The 18,212-nt window shown below is 42.7% G+C and overlaps 2 protein-coding genes across 7 annotated transcripts in view; one reads left to right on the top strand and one right to left on the bottom strand.

Annotated features, from left to right (window-relative positions):
* Positions 1 to 13,445, top strand: part of riok3 (RIO kinase 3 (yeast)) — a 76,731-nt gene extending 63,286 nt beyond the window's left edge. For 2 of the 3 annotated variants that reach the window (XM_059977991.1, XM_059977977.1), the window contains exons 11-13: positions 309 to 398; positions 2,710 to 2,817; positions 13,217 to 13,445. In XM_059977991.1, the coding sequence (XP_059833974.1) occupies positions 309 to 398; positions 2,710 to 2,817; positions 13,217 to 13,309 (291 nt within the window). In that variant the 3' untranslated portion in view covers positions 13,310 to 13,445. Of the gene's footprint in view, positions 1 to 308; positions 399 to 2,709; positions 2,818 to 11,928; positions 12,010 to 13,216 lie in introns of all 3 variants that reach the window. The other variant, XR_009513668.1, reaches the window with a different exon arrangement.
* Positions 1 to 18,212, bottom strand: part of LOC132398489 (leucine-rich repeat-containing protein 15-like) — a 146,344-nt gene that overhangs the window by 66,562 nt on the left and 61,570 nt on the right. For 2 of the 4 annotated variants that reach the window (XM_059978034.1, XM_059978023.1), the window contains exon 2: positions 9,419 to 9,546. In XM_059978034.1, the coding sequence (XP_059834017.1) occupies positions 9,419 to 9,457 (39 nt within the window). In that variant the 5' untranslated portion in view covers positions 9,458 to 9,546. Of the gene's footprint in view, positions 1 to 3,336; positions 4,244 to 9,418; positions 11,923 to 18,212 lie in introns of those variants that run through there. The other 2 variants (XM_059978045.1, XM_059978014.1) reach the window with 2 other exon arrangements.

Raw genomic sequence — 18,212 nt, 5'->3', positions numbered from 1 at the left:
AAGTTCCTCCAGCAGTCTGTCTGCTGCTCCAGATCTGGTTGTCTCAACTCTCTTGTCTCCTTTAAATACAGGTGGGGTAGTTCAGGACACACACTTAATGCTGATCTTGCTAGTGATCTGCTTTCATGGAGACACAAGAGATTGCAGATGTAGAATCTGGAGCGATAAAACTGACCAGAATGTTGACTGTTTCTTCCCTCACACAGGTGCTATCTGACCTGCTGAATTTCTCCAGCTTACATCAAAAATTTCATGTTGTGCTTTCATGAGGATAACTTGATCTAGCCTGCCTATGTTTTGTTTTACAGATCTGGTTGATTGATGTCAGTCAATCCGTCGAACCCACTCATCCTCATGGACTCGAGTTTCTCTTCAGGGATTGCAAAAATGTTTCTCAGGTAACTCAGCAGTTCCTCTTCCATGATAATGAGTACTCGTGAATTATCAGTGCAGCTGTATTTAGAAAGTTAGTAGATATTCAGCCCAGCAACTCCTCATTTCCCAGTTCACGCTGCAGTATGTGATACCTTTTAATTCCCTTCTCCTTTACATGCTTAGCTGGAGACAGTTGCTCCTAGTTAATCCTGTTAAATTTGTTTGCTATATGAGCATTTTCTCTCCCTTCATGTTCAGCATTAGCTGGTGATCGCAACTCCTCCATTCTGGGGCTATGCTTGTCAGTTCTTGGTCTAATAATGCTTCTCGTAATTTAGTAATTGGTTTGTTACTGAGATAAAGAGAAAAGCTTTTGTTTTGCATGTCAACCAGACCGATCATTCTATACATAAGTAAACTGAGGTAGTATAAAATGTTTAAAAAATACACATCGAATACAGGATAGCCTTGAATATTGTATTATGGTTACAGAGAAAGTGCTGGTAGACAAATAAGGTGCAAGCAGCAAACGTGATAAAGTAATTGAGAGATCCAGAGTTCATATCTATCATAACAGCGGAATGGAAGCCGAGCAACACGTGCAAAATGCTGGAGGAACTCAGCAGGTCAGGCAGTATCTATGGAGGGAAGTAAACAGTGGATGTTTTGGGCCAAGGCCCTTCATCAGAACTGAAAAGGAAGGGGTCAAAATTCCTCACCTTATTATCCTGGCTTCTGATGCCCTTCCATTCTAGTCCTAATGAAGGATCTTGGACCAAAACATTTATTTCTCTCATAGATGCTGCTTGATCTGATGAGTTCCTCTAGCATTTTGAATGTACTGTTCAAGATTTCCAGCATCTGCTGAATCTCTTGTGTTTCAGAATAGAAGCTGTCCTTTAGCCTGCTGGTTCGTGCTTTCAGGGTTTTGTATTTTTTGTCCAATGGGGGGGGGGGGGGAGTGAGAATGTCTGGTGTGAGTAGGGTCTTTGATTATGCTGACAGATTTACTGAGGCAGCGTGAAGTGTAAACGTGGGGAGGCTGGTTCTTGAGATGTGCTGAGCTGTGTCCACTACTTTCAGCAGTCATGGGCAGAGCAGCTGCCGTACCATACTGTAATGTATCTGGACAGGATGCTTTCAGTGGTGTATCATGGTGACGGTCATTGGGAACAGTTTTAATTTCTGTAGCCATTTGAGGAAACAGAGCCACAAGTTTGTTTTGATGGTGAAGACCAAATCTGACAGGCAAAACTTGGGAGTGGACTTACCCAGGTTCTAAAGCAATTTGATATAATGCTCAGACTTCTGAATTCTATCCCACTAGAAATATACTTTCCTGTAACGCCATAGGATCTTATCTTGTTAAGTAGCCTCATGTGTGGCATCTTATAAAATACCGTATAAAAGTCCAAGTAAATGACATCCACTGCCTCTCCTTTGTCCACCCTGCTTCTTACTTCCTCGAAGAACTCTTAACAGATATGTCAGGCAAGATTTCCCTTTACAGAAACCATGTTGCCTTTGACCTATTTTATCATTTGTCTCCAAGTACGCTAAAACCTCATAATTGATAATAGACTCCAACACTTCCCCAACCACTGAGGTTAGGCTAACTGGCCTATAGTTCCTTTTCTTTTGCCTTCCTCCCTTAAAAGAGAAGATCACATACCGATGTGAGGAAGTCCATCAATAAATAGTAAATTTTTCCTTGTTGTCACTGACCTGCGGCATGTAGCAAAAAACAAATGCTTTTCAAACCCCACCACCCTCCACCTTGAAACAGGTGTGAAGGGAGCCAGGTTACAGTGAGGAATATCTGGCAACGATCTTGTCAGAAAAGTGAAAAGAACAAGTGAGAGAGAGAGAGCTGCGGAAGGAATAAGGTCCACTTTCTTTCTATTGAAGTATGTTGCCTCCCTTCTCCCCCTTCTCCCAAACGAGTTTAGGTTGGTTACTTTGCCATAATAAACCTCTGCAGCAGATAATTCAGGTGAAGTCCCTGTCCATAGAGATCAATTAATTACACAGTGCATTGATGTAGCACAAGGTAAAACGATACCAGCGTAGTTACAGAGAAAGTGCAGTGCAAGTAGACAATAAGGTGCAAAGCCATTACAAGGTAGATTCTGATGAGTCCATCTTTATCATACTGTGTGTCTATACAGGCTTCTGTATCTTCTGCCTAATGGGAAATAGGAAAAAAGCAAATATCGGAGGTTGGTGGGGTCTTTGATTATGCTAGCCGCTTTCCCAAAGCAGCTATAGAGTTAATGGCGGAACTGATGGCCTGACAATGTGGCATGGTCCTTCATGTTGCTGTTCTTGTTGTAGTTTTTCCAGAAGGCCGGAGTTGCAGATGCGATGGGTGAGCGGGATCTGTTCAATGCTGTCTCTGGTTTGAATATCAGTGCTGATAATGAAGTGGACTTCCTTGCTGAGGTATAACCATTTAGGATAAAGGATTTTAACTCTTTGGAATGTTTTAATCCTGTTACAGATTCTATATAAAGTCACTGTTATCAAATGCTCACTTTGTAAACTTATTCGATATACCTGCTTAAACTGCATTTCCGAATAATCCTGTGCAGTGATGGGACTACGATGGAGTGGGCAAGAAGGGAGCTACTTGCTATTTTGATTATTGTAAAGTAAATACCTGTTTTCTTGAAGATTATTTCTCCCCGGTGCTTGTAAAAGTTCAAGATCAGTTTATTGTCATTCAACTGTACATGTGTATGCCACCAAACAAAACAACAGACCAAGGTGCACAAGACAAAACAGTATATAACTCACACGAGTGAATCTGCAGATGCTGGAAATAAATAAAAACACAAAATGCTGGCAGAACTCAGCATGCCAGACATCATCTATGGGAGGAGGTAGTGATGACGTTTCGGGCCGAAATGTCGTCACTACCTCCTCCCATAGATGCTGTCTGGCTTGTTGAGTTCTGCCAGCATTTTGTGTTTTTATATATAACTCACACATATAACACACAAAGTAATGTTACCACAAATTAACAAATAATAAGGTGCATATATGACACAAGTTTAAAAAATAATATAACACTTCTAACAGTCATATGTAAGACCTGGGAGGTGGCAGGTTCAGTAGTCTTAGGGCCTGGGGGAACTTGTTAGGCTGCTTCCCATCCTAACAGTTCTTGGCCTCATGCTACCGAACCTCCTACTTGATGGTAAGGGAATCAGAGATTGTTCAATGGATGGGAGGGATCATTGACAATGCTAAGGACCCTGCATATGTAGTGCTCCTGATAAATATCTCTAACAGGTGGAATAGAGACTTCCATGATTCTCTCAGCAGTCCTTGCAATCCTTTATCGGGACTTGCGATTAGATGCCTTGCAATTCCCATACCAGAAGGGGATGCAGCTGGTTAGGACCCTTCAGATGGGGCTCCTGTACAAAAAAATGGTTAAAATTGGGGGTGGGGGTGGTGGAGAGCCTCACTCACTTTTCTCTCCTCAGGAAGTGAAGACGCTACTGTGCTTTTTTTTGACTAAAGAGGTGATGTTGGAGGGACCAGGTGAGATGTGCCCGCACAGAAACTTGGTGCTCCTCTCTCCACGAATGAGCCTTTTATGATCAGCGAGGAGTGATCAGTCTGCACCTTCCTAAAGTCCACAATCATCTCTTTGGTCTTGTCCATGTTGAAACTCAAATTGTGTTTACACCATTTACCAGCTGCTCTGCCTGCTCTGTATGCTATCTCGTTGTTGTCGTCGATGAGGTCAATCATTGTTGCGTCATCAGTGAACTTGATGATTTGGTTGGAACCAGATCTTTCTGTTGGTGAAACTTCCCGAAATCTTCCCCCTTTGGAATAACTATTATCAGTTAAATAACTGATATTTAGTTATGAAAATAGACGTTATTATTTTAAAAATTGGGAGAAAATCTTCCCTCTGGTACTCATTGCTTCTGCCAACAGTTTTATCTGGATGCAAGAAGGAATTATAATGACTTGGAATGTAAGGTTGACTATATCTGGAGTGATCCCAGATTTGAAGTGGTAAAAGTTATCTAAAAAGGAACATGCATCTATTTGGGTAAAATATCAGAGCCACAAACTCTCATGCTCAAGCCCTTGTTTTGGGGAAGTGGACAGGGTCATATGGGACAGGCAACTGTCCAATTTACAGTGTAAGTTCTTATGATTTTTTAAAAAATCTTGTGATGGGTGAAACCGTGCATCAGCACTTGCATCTGAGTGTAAGTTTCTAGTTTGAAGATTATCCCAGAGACTGGAATCTAGTGTACTGAGAAAGGATGATATGTTAAAACTAGTGCACATTAGGTTATGGGTGTTCAGGCTCCTGTACCGCCTACCTGATGTTAGTAATGTGAAAGGGGCTTATCCAGATGGTGAAGGCCCTTAGTGGTGAATGCCACTGTACTGAAGCACCGCTTTTTGAAGATACCCTCAATGGTAGGGAGGATTGTGCCTGTGATGGAGCTGACTGAGTTTATAATACTGTGCAGCCTCTTGTGCATTGTGCATTGATGATGCAACCAGCCAAACTGTTCTCCTCTGCACATCTGTAGAAATCTGCTAGTTTTTGGTGACATACCAAATCTCTTCATGATCTTGCTCCTTACTCCTAATGAAGTAGAGACATTGGCATGTCATTTTTGTGATTGCATCAGTGTGTTAGGCCCAGGTTAGATCCTCAGATCTTGATAATCCAGAATCTTGAATCTGCTCAACCTTGCACTGAGAGTGGTAAGCGTAAAGGAGGGGGGGCCTTGCTGTTCTGGTTAACAACAGATGGTGCAATCCTGGTCATATTACGATCAAGGAACGTGTTTGTAGCCCAGATATTCAACTTTTTGCTGTTGGACTCCAGCCATGTTATTTGCCAAGGGAAATTTCACATGCAATTGTGGTTATTGTGTACATCCCTCCCTCTGCCAACCCGACGTCGGCGTGTAACATCATTCGCACTCTCATAGCCAGACTACAAACCCAGCACCCGAGTGCCCTCGTTACCATCTCGGGTGACTTCAACCATGTTACCATGGCTAGAACACTGCCCAACTTCACGCAGTATGTGAGCTGTACAACCAGAGGGGAGAGGAAACTGGACTTGATGTATGCTAACGTTAAGGATGCTTACAGCTCCTCTCACCTCCCCCCACTGGGAAGGACTGATCATACCCTGGTGCATCTCAAACCCTGCTACATGCCTCTGGTGAAGAGTAAACCTGCAACCTCGAGGACAGTGAGGAAATGGTCGGGGGAGGCTTATGAGGCACTCCAGGATTGTTTTGAGGCGACAGACTGGCAGGCCCTCTGTGAGCCACATGGAGAGGACATTGGTGGGCTCACAGAGTACATCACTGGTTACATCAACTTCTGTGTGGACTACAATGTTCCGGCAAGAACTGTCCTTTGTTATCAAATAACAAGCCATGGGTAACAAAGGACATTAAGGACATCCTGAACGCTAAAAAGAAGGCATTTAGAGATGGAAATAGGGAGGAGCTGAGGACAATACAGAGGGACCTGAAAGCCAAGATCAGGGAGGCTAAAGACAGGTATAGGAGGAAGCTTGAGTGGAAACTCCAGCAGAACAACATGAGAGAGGTCTGGAGTGGGATGAGGACCATCACTGGGTTCTGGCAAACTAGCAACAGAGGAGCAGAAAGCAGTGTGGACAGGGCTATGTTGGCGGCCCCCAACCCACACATACTCTATTCTCCCCTCCTACCCCTCCTCACAGCCCCCCACCCTGCTCTTGTGACTGCACCCCTCCCACACCGGAAACCACAACGGTGGGCTTCACAGCTGAACAGGTAAGATGACAGCTGAAACGTCTCCACCCAAGCAAGGCTGCAGGTCCGGATGGTGTTAGCCCCAGGGTGCTCAAAGCCTGTGCCCCCCAGCTATGTGGAGTACTTCACCATGTCTTCAACCTGAACCCGAGTCTCCAGAGGGTTCCTGTGCTGTGGAAGACGTCCTGCCTTGTTCCTGTACCGAAGACGCCGCGCCACAGTGGCTCCAGTGATTAGACTGGTGGCATTGACCTCCCACATCATGAAGACCCTGGAGAGACTTGTTCTAGAGTAGCTCCAGCCTAAGGTTAGGCCACACTTAGACCCCTTCCAGTTTGCCTATCAGCCCTGACTAGGAGTTGAGGATGCCATCGTCTAACTGCTGAACCGTGTCTATGCTCACCTGGACAAGCCGGCGAGCACTGTGAGGGTCATGTTTTTTGACTTCTCCAGTGCGTTCAAAACCATCTGCCCTGCTCTGCTGAGCAAGAAGCTGACAGTGATGCAGGTGGATGCTTCCCTAGTGTCATGGATTATTGATTACCTGACTGGCAGATCACAGTATGTGAGCTTGCAACACTGTGTGTCAGACAGAATGGTCAGCAGCACTGGGGCTCCACAGGGGACTGTCCTGTCTCCCTTTCTCTTCACCATCTACACCTTGGACTTCAACTACAACACAGAATCTTGCCATTTTCAGAAGTTTTCTGATGACTCTGCCACAGTTGGATGCATCAGCAAGGGAGATGAGGCTGACTATAGGGCTACAGTGGGAAACTTTGTCACAAGGTGTGAGCAGAATCATCTGCACCTTAATGTGAAAAAGACTAAGGAGCTGGTGGTGGACCTGAGGAGGGCTAAGGCACCAGTGACCCGTTTCTATCCAAGGGATCAGTGTGGATATGGTGGAGGATTACAGATACCTGGGGATACAAATCGACAATAAACTGGACTGGTCAAAGAACACTGAGTCTGTCTACAAGAAGGGTCAGAGCCGTCTCTATTTCCTGAGGAGACTGAGGTCCTTTAACATCTGCCGGACGATGCTGAGGATGTTCTACGAGTTCTGTGGTGGCCAGTGCTATCATGTTTGCTGTTGTGTGCTGGGGCAGCAGGTTGAGGGTAGCAGACACCAAACTCATTCGTAAGGCCAGTGATGTTGTGGGGGTGGGACTGGACTCTCTGATGGTGGTGTCTGAAAAGAGGATGCTGTCCAAGTTACATGCCATCTTGAACAATGACTCCCATCCACTCCATAATGTACTGGTTAGGCACAGGAGTACATTCAGCCAGAGACTCATTCCACCGAGATGTAACACTGAGCGTCATAAGAAGTCATTCCTGCCTGTGGCCATCAAACTTTACAACTCCTTCCTCGGAGTATCAGACACCCTGAGCCAATAGGCTGGTCCTGGACTTATTTCCACTTGGCATAATTTACTACTTCTTCTTATTATTATTATTTAATTATTTATGGTTTTATATTGCTATATTTCTTCACTATTCTTGGTGCGGCTGTAACGAAACCCAATTACCCTCAGGATCAATAAAGTATGTCTGTCTGTCTGTCTTTCCACTGCTGACTTCAGAATGAAGATTGGTGTCTGGTCACTCATCTTCCCATTCCCGAACTCCACAATCAGTTCTTTGGTCTTGCTGTTGTTGAGTGCGAAGTTGATGTTGCGACACCATGCAGCTAGCTGATCAACAGTACTGTGCAGAAGTTTTGGACACATATATAGCTTGGGTTCCAGAGATCCGTGAGTGCCATTGGTATTATAAAGGAAGAAGAGCTAGGCAAACTCAAAGATCATAAGGTGCTAAGTCACCTGGGCCAGATGGACTACATCCCAGAGTCATGAGAGAGGTTGCTGAAGAGATAACAGATGCATTGGTCATGATCTTTCAAGAATCACTTGATTCTGGCATGTTCCCAGAGGACTAGAAGATTGCAAATGTCATTCCACCCTTTAAGAAGGGAGAAAGGCAAAATAAAGGAAATTATAGGCCAGTTAGCCTAACCTCAGTGGTTGGGAAAGTATTGGTCTATTTTTAAGGATGAGGTTTCAAGGTACTTGGAGACTAATGATAAAATAAGTCAATGTCAGCATGGTTTCTGTAAAGGGAAATCTTGCCAGACAGATGTTAGTTCTTCGAGGAAGTAACAAGCAGGGTGGACAAAGGAGAGTCAATGGTGTCATTTACTTGGATTTTCAGAAGGAGTTTGATAAAATGCCACCCATGAGGCTGTTGAACAAGATAAGATCCTGGGCAAAAAAGTGGCAGATGGATTACAGTGTTTTGGTAAAAGAAACAATAGTGTAGACTATTATCTAAATGGGGAGAAGGTTCAAACACCAGAGGAACAGAGGGATTTAGGAGTCTTAGTACAAGACTCCCAGAAGGTTAATTTACAGGTTGATCTGTGGTAAAGAAGGCAAATGCAATGTTGGCATTTATTTCAAGGGGAATAGAATATAAAAGCAAGGGGATAATGCTGAGCTTTATAAGACTTAGTCAGGCTGCATTTGGAGTATTGTCAACAGTTTTGGGCCCCATATCTCAGAAAGGGTGTGTTGTCATTGGAGAGAGTCCAGAGGAGGTTTACAGGATTATTCTGGGAATGAGAGGGTAAATGTATGAGGAGTGTTTTGTAAGTTTGGGCCTGTACTCAACTGGAATTTAGAAGAATCCATGGGGATCTCACTAAAACCTGTCGGATGTTGAAAGGACTGGAGATGATGTTTCCTGTGGTGGGGCTATGCAGAACTAGAATTTGTGGCCTCAAAGCTTTAGAACAGAGGTAAGGAGGAATAATTTTCTTTTTAGCCAGAGAGTAGTAAATCTGTGGAATGCTCTGTCCGCCACAGACTGTGGTGGAGGCCAAGTCCGTGGGTACATTTAAGGTGGAAGTTGGTAGTTTCCTGATCAGTCAGGGTATTAAAGGCTATGGCGAGAAGGCAGGTGTACAGGGTTGAGTGGGATCCGGGATCAGCCATGAAGAGCAGACTCAATGGGCTGAATGACCTAATTCTGCCCCTATATCTTATGGACCTTTGCACAGTACTATAGTGCTTTCATGAAGATTTGTGAGTGATGATAAACCTGATTCTGATATAGATCTCTATATTTTGGACTGAGAGTGGGGAGGGGGGGCAGGAAGGGGAATCAGGAGAGGGAGTGAGAGGCGTCAGAGGGACATTCTGTAATGATCAATAAACCAATTGTTTGAAATCAAATGGTACCTCAGGGCTGGGTGCGTCTGCACCTGCACAACCTCCCATTGCTCACACTTCTCCTGTGCCACCTGTCCCACACTCCTCCCATGGTGCTCCACTCTTGCTACTCCCAACATCTGATCTGTTTGAGGGATCTGTGTAGTGGAGAAAGTGAGATACTTCTATTATCAATTCAAGCAGGCATATATTTCATCAAACTTTCACCTTGAGGAAGGAGGAGGCCTGTTTACCTCACTGCTGTGGTCCTCGCTCTCCTTGTCTGTACAAAGCACAACATATTTTCAAGTTCAAGTCTATTGTCAAAAGAAATTGTCGTTATACTTGCCTTGAAAATTAGCTTTTTGCTGCTGTACAATAGAGTACGTAGATATATTTAAAATGGGGGTTGGTTCTTGTTATTAACGGCGTCAAAGTTTATAGGGAAAAAGCAGGATAATGGGGTTGAGAGGATGTTAAATCAACCACAAAGGAAGGACAGAGCAGATTCAGTGGGCCAAATGGCGGGCAGACTCGGTGCTCCTTTGTCTTGGGTCTTTTGACAAGCATAAATTGCAAACTTAAAGTAACAAATTATACATAACTTACACAATGAAATAAATATAATGACATTTGTGCAAATTGAGTAAAATGTAAAGTTAGTCTATCAGATGTGTTCAAGAACCTGATGTTGAAGGTTGAGATGTGAGTGTTCAGGCTCCTGTACCTCCTTCCTGATGTCAGCATTGAAAAGAACTCATGACCTGGTTTGGGGGCGGGGGTGTCCCTTATAGATGTTGCCTTTCTGAGATGTCACCTCTTATAGATGTCCTCAGTAATGGGGAGAACTGTACCCAGGACAGAACTGGCTGAGTCCACCTCTCTTGTGGTCCTGTGCATTGGAGCTCCCAGTTTTACATAGACATAGACATAGAACAGTACAGCACAGTAAAGGCCCTTCGGCCCACAATGTTGTGCCGACCCTCAAACCCTGCCTCCCATATAACCCCCCTACCTTAAATTCCTCCATATACCTGTCTAGTAGTCTCTTAAACTACACTAGTGTATCTGCCTCCACCACTGACTCAGGCAGTGCATTCCACGCACCAACCTTCCTCTAATATCCCCCTTGAACTTCCCTCCCCTTACCTTAAAGCCATGTCCTCTTGTACTGAGCAGTAGTGCCCTGGGGAAGAGGTGCTGGCTGTTCACTGTCTATTCCTCTTAATATCTTGTACACCTCTATCATGTCTCCTCTCATCCTCCTTCCCTCCAAAGAGTAAAGCCCTAGCTCCCTTAATCTCTGATCATAATCCATACTCTCTAAACCAGGCAGCATCCTGGTAAATCTCCTCTGTACCCTTTCCAATGCTTCCACATCCTTCCTATAGTGAGGCGACCAGAACTGGACACAGTACTCCAAATGTGGCCTAACTAGAGTTTTATAGAGCTGCATCATTACATCGCGTCTCTTAAACTCTATCCCTCGAGTTATGAAAGCTAACACCCCATAAGCTTTCTTAACTACCCTATCTACCTATGAGGCAACTTTCAGGGATCTGTGGAAATGTACCCCCAGATCCCTCTGCTCCTCCACACTACCAAGTATCCTGCCATTTACTTTATACTTTGCCTTGGAGTTTGTCCTTCCAAAGTGTACCACCTCACACTTCTCCAGGTTGAACTCCATCTGCCACTTCTCAGCCCACTTCTGCGTCCTATCAATGTCTCTCTGCAATCTTCGACAATCCTCTACACTATCTACAACACCACCAACCTTTGTGTCATCTGCAAACTTGCCAACCCACCCTTCTAACTCCACATCCAGGTCGTTAATAAAAATCACAAAAAGTAGAGGTCCCAGAACAGATCCTCGTGGGACACCACTAGTCACTACCCTCCAATCTGAATGTACACCCTCCACCACGACCCTCTGCCTTCTACAGGCAAGCCAATTCTGAATCCACCTGGCCAAACTTCCCTGGATCCCATGCCTTCTGACTTTCTGAATAAGTCTTTAAACACCCAAAATGTAGTTATTACTACTTGACCAATCCAAGACAAGAAGTTTCCTGATTAGTTGCTTTTAACATCATCTTCCATCTCCTGATCTGGTGGGCTTATACCTAAAGTATAAAGTATAAAGTGTTCCCTCAGGGCCTTGGTTGCCATGGTGATATTACTCAACTGCAGGTCCGTTATTTCCAGTGACCCCATTGATCACAGGTTTTTGATGTCTCCTGTCTTGCGGCCTGCACACAATGTCTCATTTATGCACAAGCTACCCATTACTGTGCAAATTAACCCATGGCCAAAGTGAAAACAGAACATGTTGGAAACTCATCAGGTCAGGCTGCATCTGTGGAACGAGAAACTGTAAAGGAATGGGAAGTTCAGGTTCAGGCTTTGGACTGAACACAGATGCTTCACAAAGGATCATCTATTGACGTTTGGTTTCTCTAGTGTACAGAGTATCACACTGCTAACAATGAATAGCGTAGATTGGGTTGAATGGACCTTCTTCTTGTTAATACTTTCAGAGAGGAGGTACAGGAGCCTGAAGACCTACACTCAACAACTCAGGAATAGGTTCTTCCCTTCTGCCATCATATTTCTGAATGGTCAGTTAACACTGCCTTATTAATCCTTTTGTTTTTACTATTTGTAATTTATAGTAATTTTTTGATGTTGCACTGTACTGTGAAACAATAAATTCCATGACATAATTATGATTCTGATGTGCAAGTGAATTGCTGTTTGATCCCATCACCCCCACCCTCACCAATGGAGACAGCCTCCCCAACCACCCTGTCCAAAACCTACCAAATCTGCCTTCTCTAATGATAACATGTCGGCTCTGTCCCTGTAATTGCCATTGCTCCTTTCAGTAACCATTCTTGTAAATCCTTCCTGGATCCCCTCTAATGTCTTCACCACCTTCCTATAACATAGCAGCTGGAATTGAACACAAAACTCCAACTGAGTCCAAACCAGTGTTAATAAAGGTTCAGTGCAACTTCCCTGCTTTTGTACTCTGTGATATATTGATAAAGTTCAGAATGATGCATCCTTTGTGTACTCTGTCTCAGCCTACCCTGCTACATTCACTGGTCATTTTCCTGCTCCCCTTTTTAAGGCGCTAGTTGGCCACATCTGGGGTATTGGATTCAGTTCTGGTTGTCCCATTGTTGGAAGAATGCTGAGGCTTTAGATAGAGGTTCACCAGGATGCTGCCTGGATGAGAGGGCATGTGTTATAAGGAGGGGTTAGACAAACTTGGGTTTTCTCTGCAGTGGCAGAGGCTGAGGGGAGATCTGATAGATATTTACAAGATTATGAGAAGCATAGATTGAGTAGACGGCTGGTATCATTTTCCCAGGGTTGAAATATCTAATACCAGGGGGAAATGCATTTAAGGTGAAAGGAGGCAAGTTCAAAGGTGATGTAAGGGGCAAGATTTTTAGACAAAGTGGTAGATGTCTAGGATGCACTCTCAGGGGTGGTGGTGGTGGAGACAGATACTATAGAGGCATTTAAGAACCTCTTTGATAGGCACATGAATGTGCAGGGAATGGAGGGTTATGAACATTGCAAGGGTAGATGGGATTAGTTGTGGTTTTCTTAATTAATTGTGCTCGACAATATGGACTGAAGGGCTTGTTTCATGTTCTGTGGTAATCTTTTAGTACTTCAGTCACCTGATAAATGATCTTATTTTTGACTAGACATGGAAGCTAGATTAAGTATTTCTATTCAAGACAGCTGCAATAATTTTAGTTCATTGCCCCTACTTCAAAATGATGTTCTTGTGTTGTGATTTATCTGTAGATCGAGGCTTTGGAAAAATTAAATGAAGATCACGTCCAAAAGCATGGGAAACTTGCAGAGTTCGAGTCTGATGAAAGCCCAGAAGATGATTAAAAGAGAAAAGCTTTTAAATATTTTACTTTGCTGGCTTTTTTTTTTGGTGAAAGCGAAAGGAAACTTGGCAAGCTGGGATTCAACTGAGCTAGCACTGCAATTGAATCTAGATTAAAATTTAAAACGAGTGTCAGTAGATTTGTGTGGCTGGTATTTATTATGACAGAAATCTGATAAGTGTGGTAATGCTGAAAGCTGAACCTCCTTTATGTGCACTATTGATTCCTGGATGACAAACTTCAAAGTTTTAACAAAAAAATCTTAAACAAGTGAAACTTTAAATTATATTTTGTGTGATTGATGTGATTATACATCTTATTGTAACCACACATGTGACCTGCTGCCAGCAAGGCATTGCAATCATGTCAAAGTAAAGTCTGTGGTCACTTCCTGATTCCATGAGAAGCAGGTTCTGCCTTTGAACATTTAGCATGTTCATTGGCAGATTGGGTCCTATAATAACTCTTCTAAAACTGAAGTATTCACAAAATGCAATTTAAAGCTAAATAGATTATTTTGCCTTTATTTTGTGTTTGAAATGTTTAGAAACTACTTACCATAAATCTGTTAGTTAAAATGGATAGCAAAGCAAATGGCAGGTTAGAGTGATTGTAAGTCAGCAGAGGTAATTTAAGAATACTTATTTGTTAATTGTCAAACGATCAATCACAACTCTAAAAGGTATTAAAAATGTTAGATATTGGGATCAAATAGACCACTACTTTTTATTTTCATGGATGTGGACTGATTTGTAGAGTGTGTTGATCATTTTCTGATGCATTTGAGATTTTCACAGGCTGTAGTTTCCTGATTAGCCAAGGTGCCATGTGCCTTAAGTCAGTTATCATAATATTGAAGGATCACAATGGACTGGTTCGGCCTTTAGGTTTGCGGTTGGAGACATTTCTAAGACTGTCTCTGAGTGGATTCGGTGAGCAGCCTTTCCCCTCAAGCTTTTAAAATGTGATGACAAATTGATAAAACTGATCAATTTGCAAGATTGACATTCAATAAAACACTGATATAGAGACAGGAGGCAGATGGGGAACAGGAGAGTGGGGATACTACCAGAAGCTGGGAGGTATCACTGGTGTAGAACTGGGCAGTTAGTTTGTGGCTGCTGTTCAACTATTCTTATCTCTAACTCCATCCTTTTTGGAATAATTTATCCATTTACAGTTTGAAAATTTGTGTTTAAAACCTTTCCAATACCTTCTCGGACACAGTGCATACAAATACCAGTTTCTAAAGACGGACATGGATAATCACAGCAGATGTTAACTAGCAATTTAACAGTTTCCTTGAGAATTCAGTGGTTACTAAAGGAACTGTAGAGAACTTCATATCCAGTTTTCTGAGCATTAATCATATTTGGGAGCTGTAGTGTCTGGCAAGTTGATCATTGATCAACATGCCACCTGTTTCAGTGCTGTAACTTTCTCAACTGGTCAGGCAGCATTGGTGGAAAGAGAAACCGTTAATATTGGGGGTTCCTTTATCAGACTTGAACTCGTCTAATTAAATTGGTTTATTGTTGTTACATGTACCAGATATAGTGGAATAGCCTGTATTGCAGACCATTCATACAGATCAATTCATTAAACAATTTATTGAAATAGTATGAGGTAAACAATAAAACTGTTACAAAAGAGCTGGTCATTGTCTTCAGGAAAGGTACAATGCACATGCTCGTATCTTAATCAACGGTTCTATGGTTGAGATCTTCAAATCCCAAAACTTGAACATCATCATTATCTTGTGGTGATCCAAGCACATAGACACAAAGGCCAAAAAAGCACAGCAATACCACACCTACCTTGGGGAGTTAAGAAATTTGGCATTTCCCCATCAGCCCTTACCAATGTTTATTGACACAGCATTGAAAGCATCATACCTGGATGCATAAAGGCTTGCTATGGCAAATGCTCTGCATGTGACTGCAAGAAACTGCAGAGCTGTGGGCGCAGATCAGCAAATCAGAATCAGGTTTAATATCCTGGGCATATGTTGTGTGAAATTTGTTAACTTAGTGGCAGCAGCACAATGCAATACACGATACTACAGGAAAAAGTAAATCAATTACAGTAAGTATATACACTATTAAATAGTTAAAAATAGAGCAAAAATAGAAATAATAAAATAGGAAGTGTTCATGGGTTCAATATTCATTTAGGAATTGGATGGCAGATAGGGAGAAGCTGTTCTTGAATCACTGAGTGTGTGCCTTCAGGCTTCTGTACCTCCAGTGGCAATGAGAAAAGGACATGTCCTGGGTGATGGGGGTCCTTAATAATGGACACCACCTTTGAGGCACCGCTCCTTGAAGATATCTTGGATACTATGGAGACTAATACTCATGACTGAGCTGACTAATTTTACAACTTCCTTTAGCTTCTTTCGATACTGTGCAGTACTCCCCCCACCTCCCCGACAATGATGAAGCCTGTTAGATTGCTCTCCACAGCACATCTGTATAAGTTTGGGTGACAAACCAAATCTCCTCAGACTCCTACTGAAATATAGCTGTTGCCTTGCCTCCTTTTATAGCTGCATTGATATGCCGGGATCGGTTAGATCCTCGGAGGTCTTGACACTAGGAACTTGAGGATCCATTTGCAGGAGGAGAGGTGGAGGCACAGAAACTAGCCTCCCCTCCCCCCTCCCACCATCCCGGCTCAGTTGATACTTCTCCCTACTTCAGTAAAGCTGCCAGCAGAAGCAAAGACCTCACCCACATTATATATTTTCCCTTCTCCCATCAGGTGGATGATACAAAAGTCTGGAAGCATATATCCCCAGATTCAAGGACAGCTTTATTAGCAGCTTTTCCTCTGTCATCAGATTTCTGAACAGATAAACTACCATGTACACAGTCTCCCTATCTTTTTGGCTCTCTTTTTGCACTAAATTAATTTTAAAAATATATTTCTTACTATAATTTATAGTTTCATTTATTATGTATTACACTATACTACTGCTGCAAAGCAACAAATTTCACAACATATGCCAGTCATTATATCTCAGTATATGTGACAATATGGAAAAAAAATTCCCAAGGTTGACAACCAATGGAAGTTGAAACATGAATCACAATGTGTTAGACAAGAGGAAGTCTCTTTCTGTAATGTTGATTCAGGAAATAAAGATTAACCAATGCAACTGAGATAACATTTCAGTTTCTCATTAGAATAATGGCTAAACTTGTGGTGTTTAATAATTCATGTAAAGAATATGTGCTTCAATCCCCTTAGAAGGAGATTGTTCCTCTGATGTATTGATGGCATTGTGATCATTTGAGTTGTGATTGGGATTAGCATGCAGCGGAGTGTTCATGAGATACATGAGTAAAATTGCAAGCACTTGCTGCATGAGGTTGGTGTATACAAGTCTTGCTGAGATTACATAGACTGTTGTGAGGCCTCGTGTGAAATACTTCCTGAAGTTTGTCTCTTCAACAAGAGAATACAGGCCATTTTCTACAGAGGAGAGCATTTCGACTGGTTGCACCACCACCTGGTAAGGTGGCTCCAATGCACAGGATCGCAAGAGGCTGCAGAGGGCTGAAGACTCATTCATTTCCATCACAGGTGCAACATCTTCAAGAGGTGATATCCATCTCTAAGGACCCTCACCACCCAGGACATGCCCGCTTCTTGTTTCTACCATCAAAGAGGAGGTAACAGGACCCTGACGATTCGGGAACATCTTCTTCCTCTCTGCCATCAGATTTGTGAATGGTCCATAAATAGCTTGCTATTCCTCTCTTACACTACTTATTTCTACATTTAAATATTAATGATTGTAACATATAGTTTTATTTATGCCTTGCACTGTCCTGTCACAACAACAAATTTCATAACTTAACAGTGGTAATAACCCTGGTTTAGATTCTGGGATATCTGCTTGTGATGCTGTTGCAAGTAAGTTTTTCATTGCACCTGTACACGTACATACATATAACTTGACTTTGATAGCACAGGAACAAGGCTATCAGTACACAGAGTGTATTCCTCTATTCATGTGTCTAACAGCCTCTTAAACATCACTGCTTAGTATCCACAACCTACAGGCTCACTTTTAAAAGATGCTTTCAATATATTTATTATTTATTTACATACCTTAATAATAAAAATAATTTGAACCATTGACATTCCACAGGTGACAATCAGTTTGTTCAAATTTTGCTTATAGCTAATATGCTCTAAACCAGATGACAACTTCTCCTGCACCCTCTCCGAAGCACCACATCCTTCATGTAATGGGGGTGACCAGAATTACACACAATACTCTAAATGCAGCCTAACCAGCTAAACGCAGCTGCAACAGGACTTCCTGACTCTTGTCACAAATGAGAAAATCTGCAGATGCTGGAAATCTGAACAACACACACAAAATGCTGGAGGAACTCACCAGGCCAGGCAACATCTATGAAAAAACGTACAGTCAATGTTTTGGGCCCAGACTATACTTTTTTTCCATAGATGCTGCCTGGCCTGCTGAGTTCCTCCAGAATATTGTGTGTGTTTCCTGGCTCTTGTACTCAACACCCCAAGCAATGAAGTCAGGCATGCTGTACTTAGGGTTATTTACCTCCCCATGTACTTGCGTAGCCACTCGAATTTACATTACTGCCATGGAAGAATTTGAACTGCTGAGTTCTGGTTGGTGACCCTAAGCAGGGAAGTATGGGAGCAAACAGTTCCCAGGACAAATGTGGGGGAATTGGATTATTGGGGTGACTATGAACCAGTATGGATTCAATGGGCTGAATATGGCTTCACATGTCACATTTCTATGGTGTAGGGAACAATGAGATCCAAATTTTTAATTAATCTTAAGTATTTTAGAAGATCAGATAACGGAGTATTCTGAGATAGAACCATCCATGTTGGTCATCAGTGAT

The sequence above is a fragment of the Hypanus sabinus genome, chromosome 1 (assembly GCF_030144855.1).
Source record: "Hypanus sabinus isolate sHypSab1 chromosome 1, sHypSab1.hap1, whole genome shotgun sequence".
In the NCBI taxonomy this organism is placed as follows: Eukaryota; Metazoa; Chordata; class Chondrichthyes; order Myliobatiformes; family Dasyatidae; genus Hypanus; species Hypanus sabinus.
The sequence above is the reverse complement of the archived record's forward strand: the minus strand, read 5'-3'. Positions and strand labels throughout refer to the sequence as shown.